This window comes from Nycticebus coucang, chromosome 17 (genome assembly GCF_027406575.1).
Source record: "Nycticebus coucang isolate mNycCou1 chromosome 17, mNycCou1.pri, whole genome shotgun sequence".
Lineage (NCBI taxonomy): Eukaryota > Metazoa > Chordata > Mammalia > Primates > Lorisidae > Nycticebus > Nycticebus coucang.
The window spans coordinates 61,274,892-61,291,741 of NC_069796.1; the positions used below are offsets into that span (position 1 = coordinate 61,274,892).

The 16,850-nt window shown below is 42.3% G+C and overlaps 1 protein-coding gene across 1 annotated transcript; it reads right to left on the reverse strand.

The window, feature by feature from the left end:
* Nucleotides 1-401: 401 nt before the first annotated feature.
* IL12B (interleukin 12B) lies at nucleotides 402-15,332 on the reverse strand. The gene is made up of 8 exons (XM_053566789.1): nucleotides 15,284-15,332; nucleotides 11,354-11,441; nucleotides 7,963-8,238; nucleotides 7,314-7,431; nucleotides 5,467-5,666; nucleotides 3,814-3,968; nucleotides 1,419-1,550; nucleotides 402-938 (listed from the first exon to the last, which is right to left on the reverse strand). The coding sequence occupies exons 2-7, from the start codon at nucleotides 11,439-11,441 to the stop codon at nucleotides 1,419-1,421; spliced, it is 969 nt and encodes a 322-aa protein (XP_053422764.1). The 5' UTR covers nucleotides 15,284-15,332; the 3' UTR covers nucleotides 402-938.
* Between the last annotated feature and the right edge of the window lie 1,518 nt (nucleotides 15,333-16,850).

A 16,850-nucleotide genomic window follows, 5' to 3' on the forward strand; every position in this document is an offset into this window, starting at 1 on the left:
CACGCTGGAGGGAAAGCCATTCTAGATTGTTTTCTCTGTATCTGTCTGCTTTTTCATGTGGTTGTTAAGAAGCCTCCTACAATTCTGACAACTTTATATCCTTAGCCATAACTATGCTGTCCTCTTCTTGAATTCTAAGATCTTTTCCCCTTCCAGACACTTCAGATTGGCTTTGTCCTTCCCTCCTGTGTCTTACAGAGAGGTAGGGGCAGGGATTGCCATTGAAGCTGAAGGTGAATTTTAATTTCAATCTTTTTTTTTTTTTTTGGTAGCCATTTTAAAATGCAGGTATCCATACACTAAACTTACTTCGAAGTGCAGGTGGTCCTGACTTGCTTTATCAACAACACTTCAAGCATGTCTTTGTACGTGGGAATTAGCGGCTCCTTCTCCGGGAACTCCTCAATAGGGTTTGGTCTTCATGTCTCTGTCTAAATGTCTCTTGTGTCCCCACGCTTCACAGATATATGAACTGCTGTGAGAACATTCTGTTCTTACTGGGTGTTGTAAAAATGAGGTACTTGCAGCCTTGCTTCAGTATAAATAACACTTAAATTCACATTTTGCTTAACAGAGGCCCTTTTCCTTACAGATTGGGTCATGAAGGTACGAAATATTCAAAGTATCCTGGCACACAAATGTTACATAACAGTAATAAATTAATAAATACATAAATTATTTAAATATTTAAATAACATTAAGGCAGGTGGCAAATTGGAAGCTGAAAAACCTATTCATAAAAATTAGCTGGATTGTTTCCGTGGACATTTAGCATTTAACCATAAAAATGCAGCAAAGACAACATTATGATCCTAAAAAAAAAGTTTAAAAAGTAAACCTAGTGGAAAATATCTTTTGGGGTCTTTTTCATTGTGTCTTCAAAAAACTTTGCCTACTATCTTCACTTTTCCTCCAAGGTTTCACCCTATGATCAGAACCTGGAAAAGAATGCCGAAAGTCTATGTGGGATAGATGTGCAGCACGGAACCCTTCTTCCTTTGATACCACATTATCCCAGACAATTGGGTTTTGGGGATTTCTTATGCGGCCTAGAATGTGGCTGTATCATGCTTACCAGCCTCGCTTGAAAACCCTTTTGGTGGCTCCCCAGGGCTTCTGATACAAGGTTCTAACTACAGACGTTTGCAAGTCCCGGCATGCCCTGACTCCTGGCTACCTCCTCTCTAGGAAGGCAAGACCCAAGCCTGTTTTCTTTACTGCAGTATCCCTGTGCCCGGCACAGTGCTTACCATAAGATAGGTATGAAATAATTACCTGTTAATGAGCAAAAATGTGTGTTTCTGATTCTGGCCATTGTGTGCTGGGCACCCCCATCCCCCATTCCCTTTCTCACCTTTCCCTGCACCTGGGAACCCTGAGTGTGTGGGTCAGAGCTGAACGTCCCCTGGCCTGCTCACCTAACTGCAGGACACAGTTGCCCAATCGCTCCAAGATGAGCTATAGTAGCGGTCCTGGGCTTTCACGTGCACTCTGGCCTGCTTTGGGCAGATGATCGTGGCTGAGGTCTTGTCTGTGGAGACTGTATTTTTCTGCTAAAGTGAAAGAAATCTGTGAAGGTCTACTGTCCTTTGGCAACACAGTTGCAAGGTAGGCTGAGTATATTTCTGGAAAGCATGACCTCCCCAAACATCATGTCCCTGCTTTTAGGGCACTACACTTGGACTTCACGGGGAGCACAGAGAAATTACATCACCTATCGTCAGAAGCTTCAAACACAAATGCAGCTTCTCTACTTTGTAAGCTGTCATCTTTCTAGCACAGCTTGCCTCGCCCATGTTGGGGGAGGACAGTCACCCCAGCCCTAGGTTGATGGTAGGACTGAGACAGATTTTCTCTAGCCATATCCTGGATATTCAGAAATATCATATCCTGATCTCTTATTTTCTTATTTTTTTCTTCCCAACTTCATGAGTTTATCTCTTGATCTTTTCATCCGACAAACCTGCCTTCAAATCCTGGCACTGTTACTTAACAGTTGTGTAAGATGAATGTCTCAAGCTGTGTCTGTTTCCTCATTTCTAAACAGGGATAACAGAAATGCCTACCTTGTAGAATTGCAAAAGTTAAAGGTAATACCATGTATAACTTTAAGTTATACATGGCTTTAGTGCATAGGAAGGCTTTAGTGCATAGGAAGTACTCAGCTATTAAGTTATACATGGCTTTAGTGCATAGGAAGGCTTTAGTGCATAGGAAGTACTCAGCTATTAACGATACGTACTTTAAATAGAGAAGATACCTATGAAGTTTTAAAATAATACAGTGGGACCTCCATACTTGACCACCTCCCTAGATTGATCACCTCCTTAAGTTGATCAAATTTTCATAGACCAGACATGCACCACATATATAAATCAGTACCGTGGGCCTAGTTCCTTAGGTTGTCCACCTCCATATGTTGACCACCGGTTATAGTCCCTTGGGTGGTCAACTTATAAGAGGCTCTACTGTATTTAGGTAAAATCTAGTATAGAAAAGGCTCTTCCTTCCAAGTCCCCCCTAATTTGTTTTCAGGGAATGATTGAATCACTAAGTTTCTACCACATGCTAGATGCTCTGCTGAATTAGGTCTTTGTCTGGTAACTTTAAAAGTGGAGTCAGAGACTGAGTGTGGTGGCTCACCCTGTAATTCTAGCCCTCTGAGAGGCCGAGGCAGGTGGACTGTTTGAGCTCAGGAGTTGAAGACCAGCCTAAGCAAAAGCACAACCCTGTCTCTAGTAAAAACAGGAAAACTAGTCAGGCTTAGTGGTGGGCACCTGTAGTCCCAGTTACTTAGGAGGCTAAGGCAATAGAATTGCTTGAGCCCAAGAGTTTGAGGTTGTTGTGAGCTATGATACCACATCACTAAAATGAAATGAAATAAAAATAAAATAAAATAAAATAAAAAGTGAGGTCACAGCAGGCGAAGGCTCTGAAAATGTACCTCTGGAACCTTGTAAGAGGCAAAGGGATTCTGATGTAAGGCAGGAAAGTTGGAAAGACATTGTCTTAGCCTATGTAAGTGTTGACATCCTGTTTAGTAAAATAATTTCACAATATCTGGTTGTTAGCCACTGTGGGTGAGATACAGCATGCATGTTCTATCATTCATTACATGTACTCAGCTGAAGCAATAATGCTAGGCTCCTGGAGCACAGATGTCCTGTATCAAGGCCAATTCTGAGTGCCAAGATTGATGACCAACCTTATTGATGATGGTGGGGTGGTTAGGTGCATGGACTTTGCTCTGGCAAACTGAGTTTGTGTCCTGGTTTTGTTATTTCCTAGCTATATAACCTCGAGGAAGTCATGTAACCTGAGCTCCAATGTCTTCACTTGTGAAATGGTGAAATAGTACTGACTGTCTTCCTAAGGTTAATTGTGTAGATTAAGTGGAAAACCCTTGTCATGGTTCTAGGCACATGGAAAGTGCTAAAAATGTAGTGTGTGCCACGTAACGATATTTCGGTCAAAGAAGGACCATATATACATAAGGGTGGTCCAAGATGACTCTGGTATTGTATTTTTACTGAAATTTTTCTATGTTTAGATATGCAAATACTCCCCACTGTGTTACAGCTGTCCACAGTATTCAGTACAGCAATATGCTGTACAAGTTTGTAGCCCAGGAGCGATGGGGCTGTACCATATAGCCTAGGACGTGTATAGGAGGCTGTCCTATCATGTTTGCACAATGATGGAATTCTCAGAACGTATCTCTGTTGTTAAGTGATACATGACTGTTGTGATTATCATCATTCATCTTCTCCCTAATGGGGGCTTTGATAAACCTGTACCTGAATCACTTCTTACCTTTTCTCTCTTGCTTTTGCCCTGGACCTGAACAACGAATGTCAGGGAGAAGTAGGAATGTGGAGTGCTCCAGGAGTCAGGGTACTCCCAGCTGACCTCCACATTCCCTGAACCCAGTGGTTTCAAGTGCAGGTTCTTGGGTGGATCCGGTTTGACTGTGGAAGAGGATAAACACCCTTTATTTTCCTAATAGGGTTTGGGAGTTAAGGTGGTTTTAGCTTCTAATCCCACTTGCATCTTGCCCTGCTGTGAGTCCATTGGATAGTTACTTAACTTCTCTGAGCGCCAGGCTGGCAAATGTGAGGCACTTCCACCCCTGGCACTCATGCCAGTGCCCAGGGAAGCAGTCATCAGTGACAGCTGTGTCCGTTACTGTGGGACCCAAGAGATCTCAGAATTGTCATCACCGTGCAATCAGAAGGGCCCTGGTGGTGGAACCGCCTTTGCTTATTGCTCAGAAAAAAGTGCTCAGAGACAAGAAGACTCTCAGATCTCGGCAGTGCAGTGACAGACCACTCTCTTGTGCTCAATCCCTCGCTTTGGACCAGATTCAGAACTGAGCTGACTCTCTTGCTGGGGATGAGATGAGAGACTTTCCACTTACTGCCCTTTCTTTGTCTTTTCACCGCTTTTGGCACTGACTTGTCTTGTAGTGGTTACAGTCCATTGTCTCTCTGCTCATCCGTCCATTTATTAAATAAATAATTACTGGGAACCCATTGTGTTCCCACCACTGGACTATGTGTGAAGGATAAAGCAGTATCACAAGGACTCTCTCCTTAAGTGGGGTATCTTCTGCATAACAGAAGGGAGAGAGGTATTACAGAGTGTGCTGGGGCCCTGTAGCCCAGACTGCTCCACACACAGACCATAGCAGGTGTTCTGAAAGTCCTCTTCCCTCTGTTCTTAACACACCTTACATCTTCCCTTTAGGTGAGATGAGGACCCTACCACCGTATGTGAACCCCACCCTACCCCACCCACCAAGTACAGACTCCCCATGAGTTCTACAGCAAGTTGTGTGGTTCTGTCACACTTTATCATGAGGCCTGGGCTGTAAGTAAATGGTAAAGGACATGATTAAGGGTGAAATCTCTATCTGCCAATTTAAAAAATAGACATCTGTTGGGTGGCGCCTGTGGCTCAAAGGAGTAGGGCACCAGCCCCATCTACCGGAGGTGGTGGGTTCAAACCCAACCCCAACCAAAAACTGCAAAAGAAAAAAAAAGACATCTGTTTTGGAGGGGCTTATATTCCAATAAAGAAGTCCCTTTTCAAATGCTAAAGAAAGATTGGCTGGGAATAATTGCAATGAGTTGAGGAGCCCTGGTTCTGAATATAAATATTATGCTGGAGGGGCCCTGGGATGTATCACTGGAGTTACCTGGGCAGCAGAAGTGGAGTGTCTCAAAAAGCTTGTTTTTTCTACAGGGCAAATCTGAGTCTAAATTGTTAACCTTGTTAACCGTGAGATGTGAGATCTGGAGCAAGCTGCTTAGCTTAAGACTCACTTTCCTCTTCCTTAAAATGCAGATAATAGTATCTATATCATACTTTTCCGGGCACAAAATAAAAGAGATAATGCTTGTAACATCCCATGTTCCCCTCCTGCATGGCACATTGAGAATATGTGACAAATCATCTGAAACTCACTGATGTCCCTGATGAAGAAGCTGCTGGTGTAGTTCTCATACTTGAGCTTGTGAACAGCTTCAACCACGACCTCAACAGGCAGGGTTTCCTCCGCTGCTGGGCAGGCACTGTCCTCCTGACACTCCACAGAGTACTTCTTGTACTCTCCGTGGTCCCTCTCTGTAGGGAGTCCACATGTCACCCCTTGGGTGTCAGAGGAGCTGGAATCAAAGGCAGAAATTATTCTCTCAAACATTGGTCAGCGAGTGCTTATATGATTGTAGCCAGAGGCAGGTAAGGCCTCAATTGTCTGTCTGAGGATACACTTTCTCCAAATGGGTTGTTTCCTACCCAGACGGTAAGAAACTGCTGTCCCTAGGAGAACATGCTTAGTTTCAAGAAATACCTGGGTCACTACGAAAGTTTTGAGACAGACTGTGTTATGGCCCGTTATTTCACTTCCAAGAAACACAGCTGACAGTGTCCTTTCTGATTCACCTGTGCAAGTTTCAATTTGCTTGGCTTATCAGTGTTGCTGGAAGGGCTTCATTTGTTTCCATCCACACTGATTTTACATGTCTTGATTTTTGTGTATCTTAAAACTTTCATAGTATAAATGTTTAGAAACCTGCGCTTATGTGTCTCTGGTGTAAATGAATACGGAAGTTTTTAGCTTCAGAATCACTGATCTAATTAAAATTAAAAATTTAAATTAATTTTCCAATTTCACTTACAAAAATCAATACATGCTAATTATAAAAATTAAAATAAACAAGACTTGAATAAAGGGAATAAGTGTGCGCTTTCTTCCTCCCCCATTCAACCCTAACCTCACTCCCCAGATATAAATACTATTCAGAGCTTGGTTATCCTTCCAGACCGTTTTCAATGAATATTCAAGGTAATCATTATTTCCACATGTACACATACATATATATTTTACCTATAAATACACACACAGATTTTATTTGTTATGGAATAGGATGAAAGCATATGCATATAATCTTGTAACCAACTTGTCCCCCTCTGAACATACTATGGAAAACTCTCACCTCAAAACATACAAGTTGGGTTATTCATTTTAATGACCACAGTAAGCCAGAGTATAGCGTACCATGCTTTAGTTAACCATTCTACAAGCATTTCTTTAATAAGCATTTTCCCTCTAAAGAAGGGAAAGTGAGACCCCAAAGCTTAAGTTACTCAGCTAAACAGTGGCAAAACCAGGTTATCACCTAGGATTTGATCCATTATCCTCCATTGCTTGGGAACTTAGGTGATGACTAAAGTCAGTCACACAGGAGGCTAACACAGGTTCTGTATCTAGGGCAACTGGTTTCTTAGAGAAAGTCTAAGTGAGTTGGACAGTGAACTTCAGATTTGTGGTGTCAGAGGAAGTAAAAGGAGTTTGGGTGGTCCTAGGAAAATTTTGGAAGGCTTCAGAGTTTTGGAGTCTGATTTCAGGCTTCCAAATCTATTATCTAGACTAAAGCTCTTGTTTTTGTTTTTGACTCAAGGTGCAATTTTGGCAAGTTCTTTATAGGTTTGAATTCTCTTTGTGTCCCTTCCCCTAGTGTTATAAGCTTTAAAGAAGTGTTTCCAGGCAGTTAGGATGAATGGGCTTGAACACAGCAGAACCTATTTTCCCATTGTGGTAATATTCTATTCTAACACATGAATTTGTTCAGGTGACAGGCTTAAATCTCCATGTTCTTCCCCAACTTATGCCAGGCAGGGGGCATTGAAAAAATGTGGGTTTGACTTTGTTTTCCCCTTATTATTAATTCACAGATCACAGATATCTTGCCTTATTTCCTTAACAAAACAATTTTAGCAAAATGCTGAGAAACCAGAATGCTTTCACTTACCCTCTGCTGCTTTTGACACTGAATTTCAAATCAGTGCTGATTGCTGTCAGCCACCAGCAGGTGAAACGTCCAGAATAATTCTTGGCCTCACATTTTAGAAAGGTCTTATTTTTAGGTTCTGGATTTGAAAAGAACAAAAATTCACTATTTAGTGGGGACTTTTTTCAGAAACATTTTGATTGTGATTAATCACCGGCCACTAAATGGAACCAGGGTAAAGTTATTCCATTTATTTCATGGGGGAAAGGTGCTGCTCCCCTGATAGGTGGATCAGTGAGGACCGGGAGTATCCTAATAGGATCCTGATTTTGCGGAGTACACTACGCGCCTAACCCATCAGTCAGACGTGTTAATTTTTTTTTCAAGGGTATCACCCCGGTGCTGAATTATACACTATACACATGAGTTCATTTCCAACAGCTATCCAATAAAGAGAACCTCAGGACAAGCATTCAGACTGAGTAGGAGACTCTCTCAAAATAAGATTTTGATGGTTGATAACCCAAAGTGCCCAGGAAAGCAAATGAAAATGGAAATTCTGGGTGGTTTCAGTAAAAGATTTGATACTAACTTATTAACTGTATTATTCATGTCCTGCCTTTCCCAATTTTTTATTTTTGGGAAAACTGACACTATCCAAGAAAATTACCTTTCTGGTCTAGTAAAATATCAGTGGACCAAATTCCATCTTCCTTTTTGTGAAGCAGCAGGAGTGAACGGCTCAGAGCCTCGCCTCCTTTATGACAGGTGTAGCCGCCAGCATCTGTGAACTCTCTGACTCGGATGGTCAGGGTTTTGCCAGAGCCTAAGACCTTACTGCTCCGGTCCGAGGTCCAGGTGATACCATCTTCTTCAGGGGCGTTGCAGGTGAGGATCACCATCTCTCCGGGGGCGTTAGGGTACCAGTCCAACTCTACTACATAAACTGGAGAACACAGAGTCAAGACCAGGCTATAAGCAACATGAACTCTGGGACTGTGTTTATTGACTATCTGGGCATCCCCACTGCCTAACCACACATTTCTCATCTTTTGGCAAATGCCTGCTGAGATGATTCCTGGGCATTGTGCCCAATCTGGGCTTAAAGTCACGAACAGAGAAGTGAACCTCGGATTAGTTGGTAGATGGGAATAAGGCAGGTACAGTATTTAGGAAAATAACATAGGGTGTAAAAGCTTGGGAGGTTGGGAAAGACTGATCAGGACTGAAATCCTGTCTCCATTAACTGGCTGTCGGACTTGGAGCAAGGTACTTAATCACCACAAGCTTTAATTCTCTCATCTGTACAGTGATTATAATCATATCTGTGTCATACGTTTTGCTGAGAATTAAAAGGAAAAAAGCATTTAGCACGGTGTCTGCACGTGGTAAAGTCTCTGTTAGTTATTGTTATTCACACAATAAAGAGCCAGCCAAATGCACCAAGAAACTCTCTTAACAATTTTCCATGGAGATTTAAGGATTTAGTTCCTTCTGCATAAAATTCAATGGAGATTTTCATTTTCTGGGTTTTTTTTTTTTTTTTTAGTTCTCGTACACTCTTATGATGCAATCTAGTAGAGCCTAGCCTTCCCATTTTATGAAGGAGAGTACTGAGGCCAAAGGTCGAAGCAAAGTCATATTAAGTTATAAGTACAAGAGCTACAGCTCAGACCTTCTGTCTCTTAGGCTTTGCAAGGGATACCTAATGCCCTTGAGGAATGACTTTGTATTCTATTTCAAAGAGTGTGTGACAAGCTTCACACATTCGTTTATCTATGCATCAATTATTAATTGAATAGAATAGTCTAATGCAATCCTCTCTCAAAGTATGATCACTGAAATACCATTAGCAGCATTGCCTGGGAAGTTGTCAGAAATGCAAATTCTCAGTTGCTGAATCAGAAATTTTGGCAAGGACCCACTGATCTCTTTTTAAGCTCTCTAGATGATTTTGATGTCTGCTCAAGTTTGTTGAGTCATAGTGGCTGAAAACTTGGATCTTAAAGAGGCACATGTCTGGATCTAGACTCAGATGTACCCCTTACAACAGCCTTGTGGCCTTGGGCAAGACATTCAATTACTCTAAACTTTGGTGTTATCAGCTTTAAAATGAGAAAAATGTTAGTACTTGCTTTAGGAGGTGAATTATATTGGCTAATTCATATAAGAGCTTAATGCAGCACCTTTAAATGCCCCATAAATGGAGGTTCTTGTTATTGGCCTTGAGTGGAAAGCATTATGGAATATGAAATTCTCATTTTACATCAGTGGGATTTTTAAGGACTGAAAGGTAAGAGGTCAAACCACTTGGAGCCCAGTTTGGGAAATGATTGGCTGTGCTGACATAGAACCTGGTAGCACCTTTGGCTTTTCCTGTTTTCTCTTTGTCTCTCAGGCGACTGCACAGCATGGTTACTTTCCCATCACAACTAAGACTCAGTACGCCTAGAAGCCCTTTGCCAGGGGCAGAGAACACAGGGGAAAGCTGATGATGCACCAAGAAGCCTGTGCCAAGATTCACTTCATCATCCTGTCTCCCAAGTCAGAAGCCCTTCTGAGTGTTTTTTACATTGCTCTTCTGGAATTTCTATGGTTTACCAAATCAAAAGTGGTAAACTAAGTGGTTAAATAAGCAAGAGCCAAGTTTCCTAAGCTCACTGAAAATCCCAGAGTTGGAAGGGATCTGGCTTAGTTCTCTGGCTGGGCTTTTGCCTTTACTTATGGGAGGTTCCGAAAGTCTCAAAGCCTCAGGAGAGTGAGGGGTGGCATAGGCTGGATTGCCGTCTTCTCAAAGTTTTTAAAAGGAGAGGAATGGTCCCATATTTCTTTCAGGTACCCCCTTCAGTGCAATACTCTCAATCAAAAGATGATTTCAAATCATCATCTGAAATCTTTTTATCTTTAATTTATGCCTATTGCCTCTTGCTCAGCTATCCAAGGACACAAGAAATAATTGCTTCATGTTCTTATGAAATCTTCAAATATTTACGTGCACAGGCTTTGAAGTGAGAGAGAATTGGGATCAAGTTCCTGTCCCACCCTCATCAGGTATGTGACATGGGGCAATTTACTTAACCTCTCTAGCCTCAATTTTCAGCATCTGCAAAATGGGGCACACATAGTTCTAACTTCATATGATTGTTGTGAGAATTAAATGAGATATGATGCTCCATAAATATCAACTATTTTCATTGTATAATTAAAGACTAATTGCCAACATTATTATTCTGGCTTTAATGAGAAGTATCTGATGGTCTTTCAGGTACAACCAACAATTAGTTAAGTATATATACTGACATGAGATCCTAAAGGGATAGAGGGAAACTCTTATTTTACTAATACCCATTCTATTAGTCTACTGATCACTTTTATTGATCATTGGGATAATAAAAGATTTCTCTAGAATCATCAGAGACATTGTTAAATAAAAATAATAATTAAACAATAATACTAGCTAACATTTACTTTCACTTTTCTCCCTGTTGAGTTTGTCTTTTGTATTCATTAACACATTTAGTAACCCACCCAGTAGTTGTCACTTTGTAGTACCATTTTATAGTTCAGGAAACTCAGGCTCATATGTGAACCTAGCTCAAGGTCACATGACCAGGACTTGAACCTAAGGCAATGTGAGTCTGAATCCTTTCTCCAAGGTGCTTATTCAGAGGTAAGTCATCACAGTGCCTGCTGAGGGGGCAACGTGGTGTGGTGGAATAATGGATGGTAGAACTTAGTCCTTATACTTTTCAAATCGTCACTTTGGAATTGTAATTGTGTGAAACAGCTGGGTTTTAGTAATACTGGCAAAGCCAATAACTCCTTTCCCACCACTGTTCAGTAAAAGTTCCTTTTCTGGTATCCAATGTGAAAACAAAACATTGTAGATACCAGCAAAATAAAAGAAGGAACTATGGCCTTGCATTTTCCCAGAGGGCTAGTTCTCCCTAGAAGGACCCTATGCACAGTCACCTATTTCTGCCTGGTTTTCTGACAGTGGCTGCCTGAGAGTCCTGCCTTAGACTCCAGGGATTTCCTAGAGATCAGGGGTGGCTGCTTACCATCTTTCTCTAATTCCCAGATGGCCACCAGGGGAGATGCCAGCAAAACCAGGGAGAACCAGGAGATGACCAACTGCTGATGACACATCTTAAGTGGGGAGAGAAACAAGAGGAAAGGAGAAGGAAGAGGAAGGAAAAAGAGAAGAGAGAATATTAATACTTATTTAGTAATCTTTGGGAACTATATATACATTCCAGTAAATTTTTTAAAATCTTGATTTTCCCCTTTCTTCTCCACACTGTCAGGCTACTAATTGAATTATAGGAGCCCTATGCCAGTTTCTGGGCAAGAATATCTGGGCATAAAGAACCATAGGCTCTCAGAGCCCTGGAGCTGGGAGACTAAAGCCATCCATTGGACACAATCCTCTTCCTTTAAAGATGAGAAGCCTAAAGTTTAGAGGTGGAACATGACTTGTCTGGATCAACATTCAGAAGTTATCTATTTGGTGCTTACTGAGCTAGAAGCAGCTGGGAAAGATAAAAAGTTTTTCCTGGATCCTGCTTTCTGTAACGCGTGTGGTAAGTGTCACTTTGTAATACCGTTTTATAGTTGGGGAAACACATTCACTTGACAAATATTTATTAAGTCAGCATTTTAAGTGGCTCCCCTCCAGTTGGGGAGCTAAGCCACACTCCGGTGCCACTGTAGAACAGGTACTACATCCTGGGACATGCCAACCCTTCGGACTTGGGTTAGGGACAGGAAAGGTAATACAGAGGCAAATTTTCAAGTTCAACAACCTGGTTGCCAGCTGTTATTGGAGAGGCTTAGTTTCTCTTGTTTACACACAATTTTAATCGCTCCAAATTCAAAGATTACTGCCTCCCACATCACATAACTCAGTGGTTCTCATTCGCAAGTGTATGTTGGAGTAACCCAGAAGCATTGTTAAAACCGACTTCTGAGCCCCGCCCCTTTAGTATTTGATTCAGCAGGTTCACCAGGGAAGCCTGAGAATCTGCATTTCTTTCTTTCTTTCCTCCTGAAACTACATTTCAAAAAAGAGAGAATCTGCATCTCTAAAAGTTTCCAGGTGAAGCTGGTGCTACTAGTGCTGGGACCACAGTTTGAGAACCACTGGTATAACCCAGCCTCAGGGTCTAGAACCCCTGGAAATCAATGTGTCTTTGGAGAAGACCAAAAAATATTGATACACTGACCATGAAATAATGAAATGCATAGTTCTATACTAAATCAGCTACCATCTTATATTAAAACCTAGTCTAGATTAGTATCTAGAGTTTATCAAAATCTTCAGACTGGAAAAATCACACTCCACTATTGATCTCAGTAGAGACGATTATTGTCTGATTTCATTTGGGAGCACCTTCATCTACCTTGCAGAACACCAATACTCAGCAGGAACACCTTTTCAGAAATCACTGGTCTAAATCACATGAAGAACAAGGCTCAAATATTTCAAATACTTTAAATATGGGCATCCCTTGACTTGGCTGAAGTGATTGAACACTGACAAATCACAGCTTTCTTGGAACTACTGTGACCCCAAAGGAGACACTGCTATGTACTTTATTCCTTTGTATTATAAAGCTTGTGAGTGGCTGAGGTAGGACTAGAAGTCAGGCCTTCTTATATACTGCTCAATTCTCTGTCACTGAAGCATGAAGTTTTAGGAACATGGTTATCAATTCGGTCTAGGTTATGCTAGCTAGTACAGAGAATTTGTTAGTACATTCTTAGGCATGGAATCAAGCAGACAGGGGCTTGAATTCTGGTCCTTCCACTCACTTGTTGTGTGAAGTTGGCCAATTTACTCTTCAAGCCTCAGTCTCTTCAATTATACAATGGACATAATACTCATCCTCTCAAAGGTTGTTGGGAAAGGCAATGAGATGACATAATATGGAAAGCAACCAAAATATATTAGCTTGTTCCTAGAGGAAGAAATAAGGTGAAAATTTGATATCTTTTTTTTTTATACAATTAGCCAAAATCATTGTGCCAGACAATAGGGAAATGCCCATAAAGGTATTGCAATTACATGGGTCTGTAAAACCCAGATATTGTACTCTGGGAACGGAAACAATGGAGATTCTTGGCATCTCCCGGTGATTCCTTTGTATTCCCTTAATGCTGGGATTTTCCCGGTGGCTGTGTGCCCAGTGTTTCCTCTCTGGGCATTTGAGACTTTCTGGTGAACTGCATCAGGGATGAGGGCACCCTGGCTATGGTTCTAAGAAACAAGTCTCAATTTAGTATTCCCTGCATTTTAAGCCACAGAACAGTGGCTGAGGTGGAGGTGGTGGTGGGTCACCCCCTTAATCAAATTCAGAGAAACAAAAAGAGGCCACATGTGGTCACCTATTGGCTCTGTGGCCAATCAGTTGATACTAGCGAGATGTGTCTCTCTGCCCACATTTTATTGGCATGGTAAATTTGAATATCTTGAGGATAAAAACAAATTTTTAATACAATTTTTTAAACTTTTGAAGCCCTTGCATGAGGGACAAAGGGAACACAGGTTAGGCATTCCTATTATCTGGGTTATGCTAAGGACTCTTACATTTGTGCCAACGAAGGCATACCAATGACACATTTTGTTTGTTACTTTTTAATGAGAAAAGAGAATTTAATGAGATGGCATGGGCACATGCCCTATTTCAGAGGCAGGTAGACTGCCAGAATTAGCATCACAGCTCTGCCACGTATTCACTGTGTGACCCTAGGCAAGCCACTTCATTTCTTTCAGCCTCACACTCTTAATCTGTAAAATGGGGATTCTGTTACAGTGAGTTAATAAACAATTCAAGGTATGCAGTGTGGTGCCCAGGACCATATTTTCTGTCCTCTTTCTACTACAATGACAGTAACATAGTTACTTCTTTAAGGCTCATCTTCTGCCTCACTGAGCTCTTTGATGGCAGGGGTCATATCTGCCTTGTTTTACACTTCATCCCTAAAGTTTAGCATAGAGTAATTCTATCAATTGTTGGAAGAATGAACGAATGTACAGAAGTCATAAAATTTCAGATCCCCACCTGAGCTATGTAGTGAGACCCTGACCCTACAAAAGAATAAAAAAATTAGCCAGGAAAATTACTGTGGTGGCACTTGCACCTGTATTCTCAGCAACCCAGGAGGCTGAGGCAGGAGCATTGCTTTTATGATCACTACACTCCAGCCTAGGTAACAGCGTGAGACAATCTCATAAAAAAAAAAAAAAGGAAAGAAAAAATTCAGATCCCAATAAAATGTACTCTCAGATCGAATTCTAAGATTTTGAAATTCCCTGTTAGAATGATGTTTTAACCTGATCATGATATTGCACACAATATACCTGGGCAAGTATGAGACGTCAGAACAGTAAATATTATCTTTTTTCCCCTTCTCATACATTTAAGAATTCTTCAGAAAACAGTTTTAAACATTACAATTGTTTTTTGGGGCCAAAGTTAGTTAATTCGAAAGAACCGGGGAACCCAGCTGTCAGTTTGGCTGATACCACAACTGACTACCAGGCCCATCCAAATATGAGAGCAGCAAGGGTGAGCTATAACACAGCTGGGAAGTATAATTGTGAACTCAGTTATTTTCAGGAACACATGAAAGGCATTTTTTAAAGTTTCAATACTAAGGCAAGTACTGCTGAATTTAAATAATCCTTTAACTCATGGGCATTAATATTTAGAAACACACCTTATATACATATCACTTCAAAATAAGATAGAAAAACCCTTTCTTTGAAATGTACATTTATTCACAAACCTTCCTACATAATTATTATTAGTTGACTTTCTAAACTGACAATTTATACACCAGTCCCCAAAGTACGGAGTTTTCACGTGTGTCCCAGCAGGTGAGTGGCCAGGGGTGCTGCCAGGGTAGTACACTGACAACCTGGACAGCAATAGGCCGTGGGGAGGACCGGGGTGGGTGGGGGGTGGGGAAGATAGGGAAGCGCTTACCTTGCTCTGGGCAGGCTACAGGGTTCAATGGGCCTGAAGTGGTGTTTCTTCTGCGCTGCTGTTCCTGTTGCTGTTGCTACTGGAGTTTATATACTCTTCTCTTACTAAGCTCTCTGATGGAAACTCAAACTAGAAACTGACTTGTTCCAAGTTGCAACATTGCAAACAACTCTCAAAACCTTCTGGGGGAATTTCAAGAAGTTCCTTTTTCCCCCTTTCTGTGTATCAATAATGCTGAGGGAATGGAAACATCAAAATCCCAGGTAATGAACAAAGAGGAAATGACTTTCGGGTGGGGAAAAAGGAAGGAGATGGAGATGCTGATTTCTCTGGGTTTACATCATGGCCAGAGTTCCTAAAGACAGCACGAGGCAGCCTTCCTGGGCTCTACAGACTGGGGAAGAATGTGGCTCAAGAAGAGGTCAGGCGGGAGGCTGTGTTCACCTTAGGAGGTAGCATCTGTGAGCTGGATGGCCTGGAAGCAAAATCCCTGGTTCTCCCCAAGGCAGAGGGGATGAGATGAAGGGCAGAGGGTTTAGTGTATCTGTGGCATCTTTCCCCATATTTTTCCTTTAGTATCTGGATTTCGGAAGCATACCATTACCACCCATGGTGGCTCCAGGGACCACACATACAAACACACCCATGCACATTCATATAGACGCAGCCCTGGGGACATGATAAAAGTATGTGTACCACTAATAAGGCTCACTGATGTGCATAGACACATCCTGTACCCACAGGTACTCGCTCATAGAGGCATATGGGAGCAGGCAGTGAAATATCCACAGGCAGGCACACAGACAACCACACTTAGGCACACCTCCTGGGGTACTCAGACTGTATCCTCATTTCATTTACATACAAGTCTAGGAGCTTTCCGCAGATTCATAGGATTAGCAAAATAAAGGCATCTCTCCCAGTGGAATGTAAAGTTGCTAAGAGGTGTGCAAAGGTATACCCCGGCGTTCAAAAACTGTCTGCACTTGGGAAGGAGTAACGTGCTCGTACACTGACAAGTCCACGTCGTCCCCGGAGCCGCCGGCAGAGGGCGCTGCAGCAAGGCGGTCCCTGCGCCCTGGGGGCCACCCCCGCGGGCCGGCTTTTCCGATCCGCCCCTCGGCTCCGGCACTCCATGGTGGGGGAAGTTCCGGGGACGGGGGCCGGGCCAAGTCTCAAGAGGGCTCAGGTTTGTGGGTTAGCTTTTCTTTGCAGACGCCAGGCTAGAGCAGCGGAGCTTCCCAGCCGCACACCGCCTCCCTCCCGCCGTTTAGGGCGCTGGTCCCTAAGGTGGCTGTCCTACCAGTTATCCGACCTTGCGCTGTGGCTGAAGGTGGAGACTTCTCGCTCAGAGCGTCTCCTCCCATCCTGTGGCCCCTAGGCCTGCCAAAACTTTGCGTGGTAGGCCTCGAATGAAATAAGCTCTGTATCCAAGATACATATCATTATGTGAATGAAGCAGATCGCATTGTATGTTGGTTGTACCATACCCTGTATGTGTGTGTGTGTGTGTGTGTGTGTGAGAGAGAGAGAGAGAGAGAGAGAGCGCCTGCACTTTTCTACAATC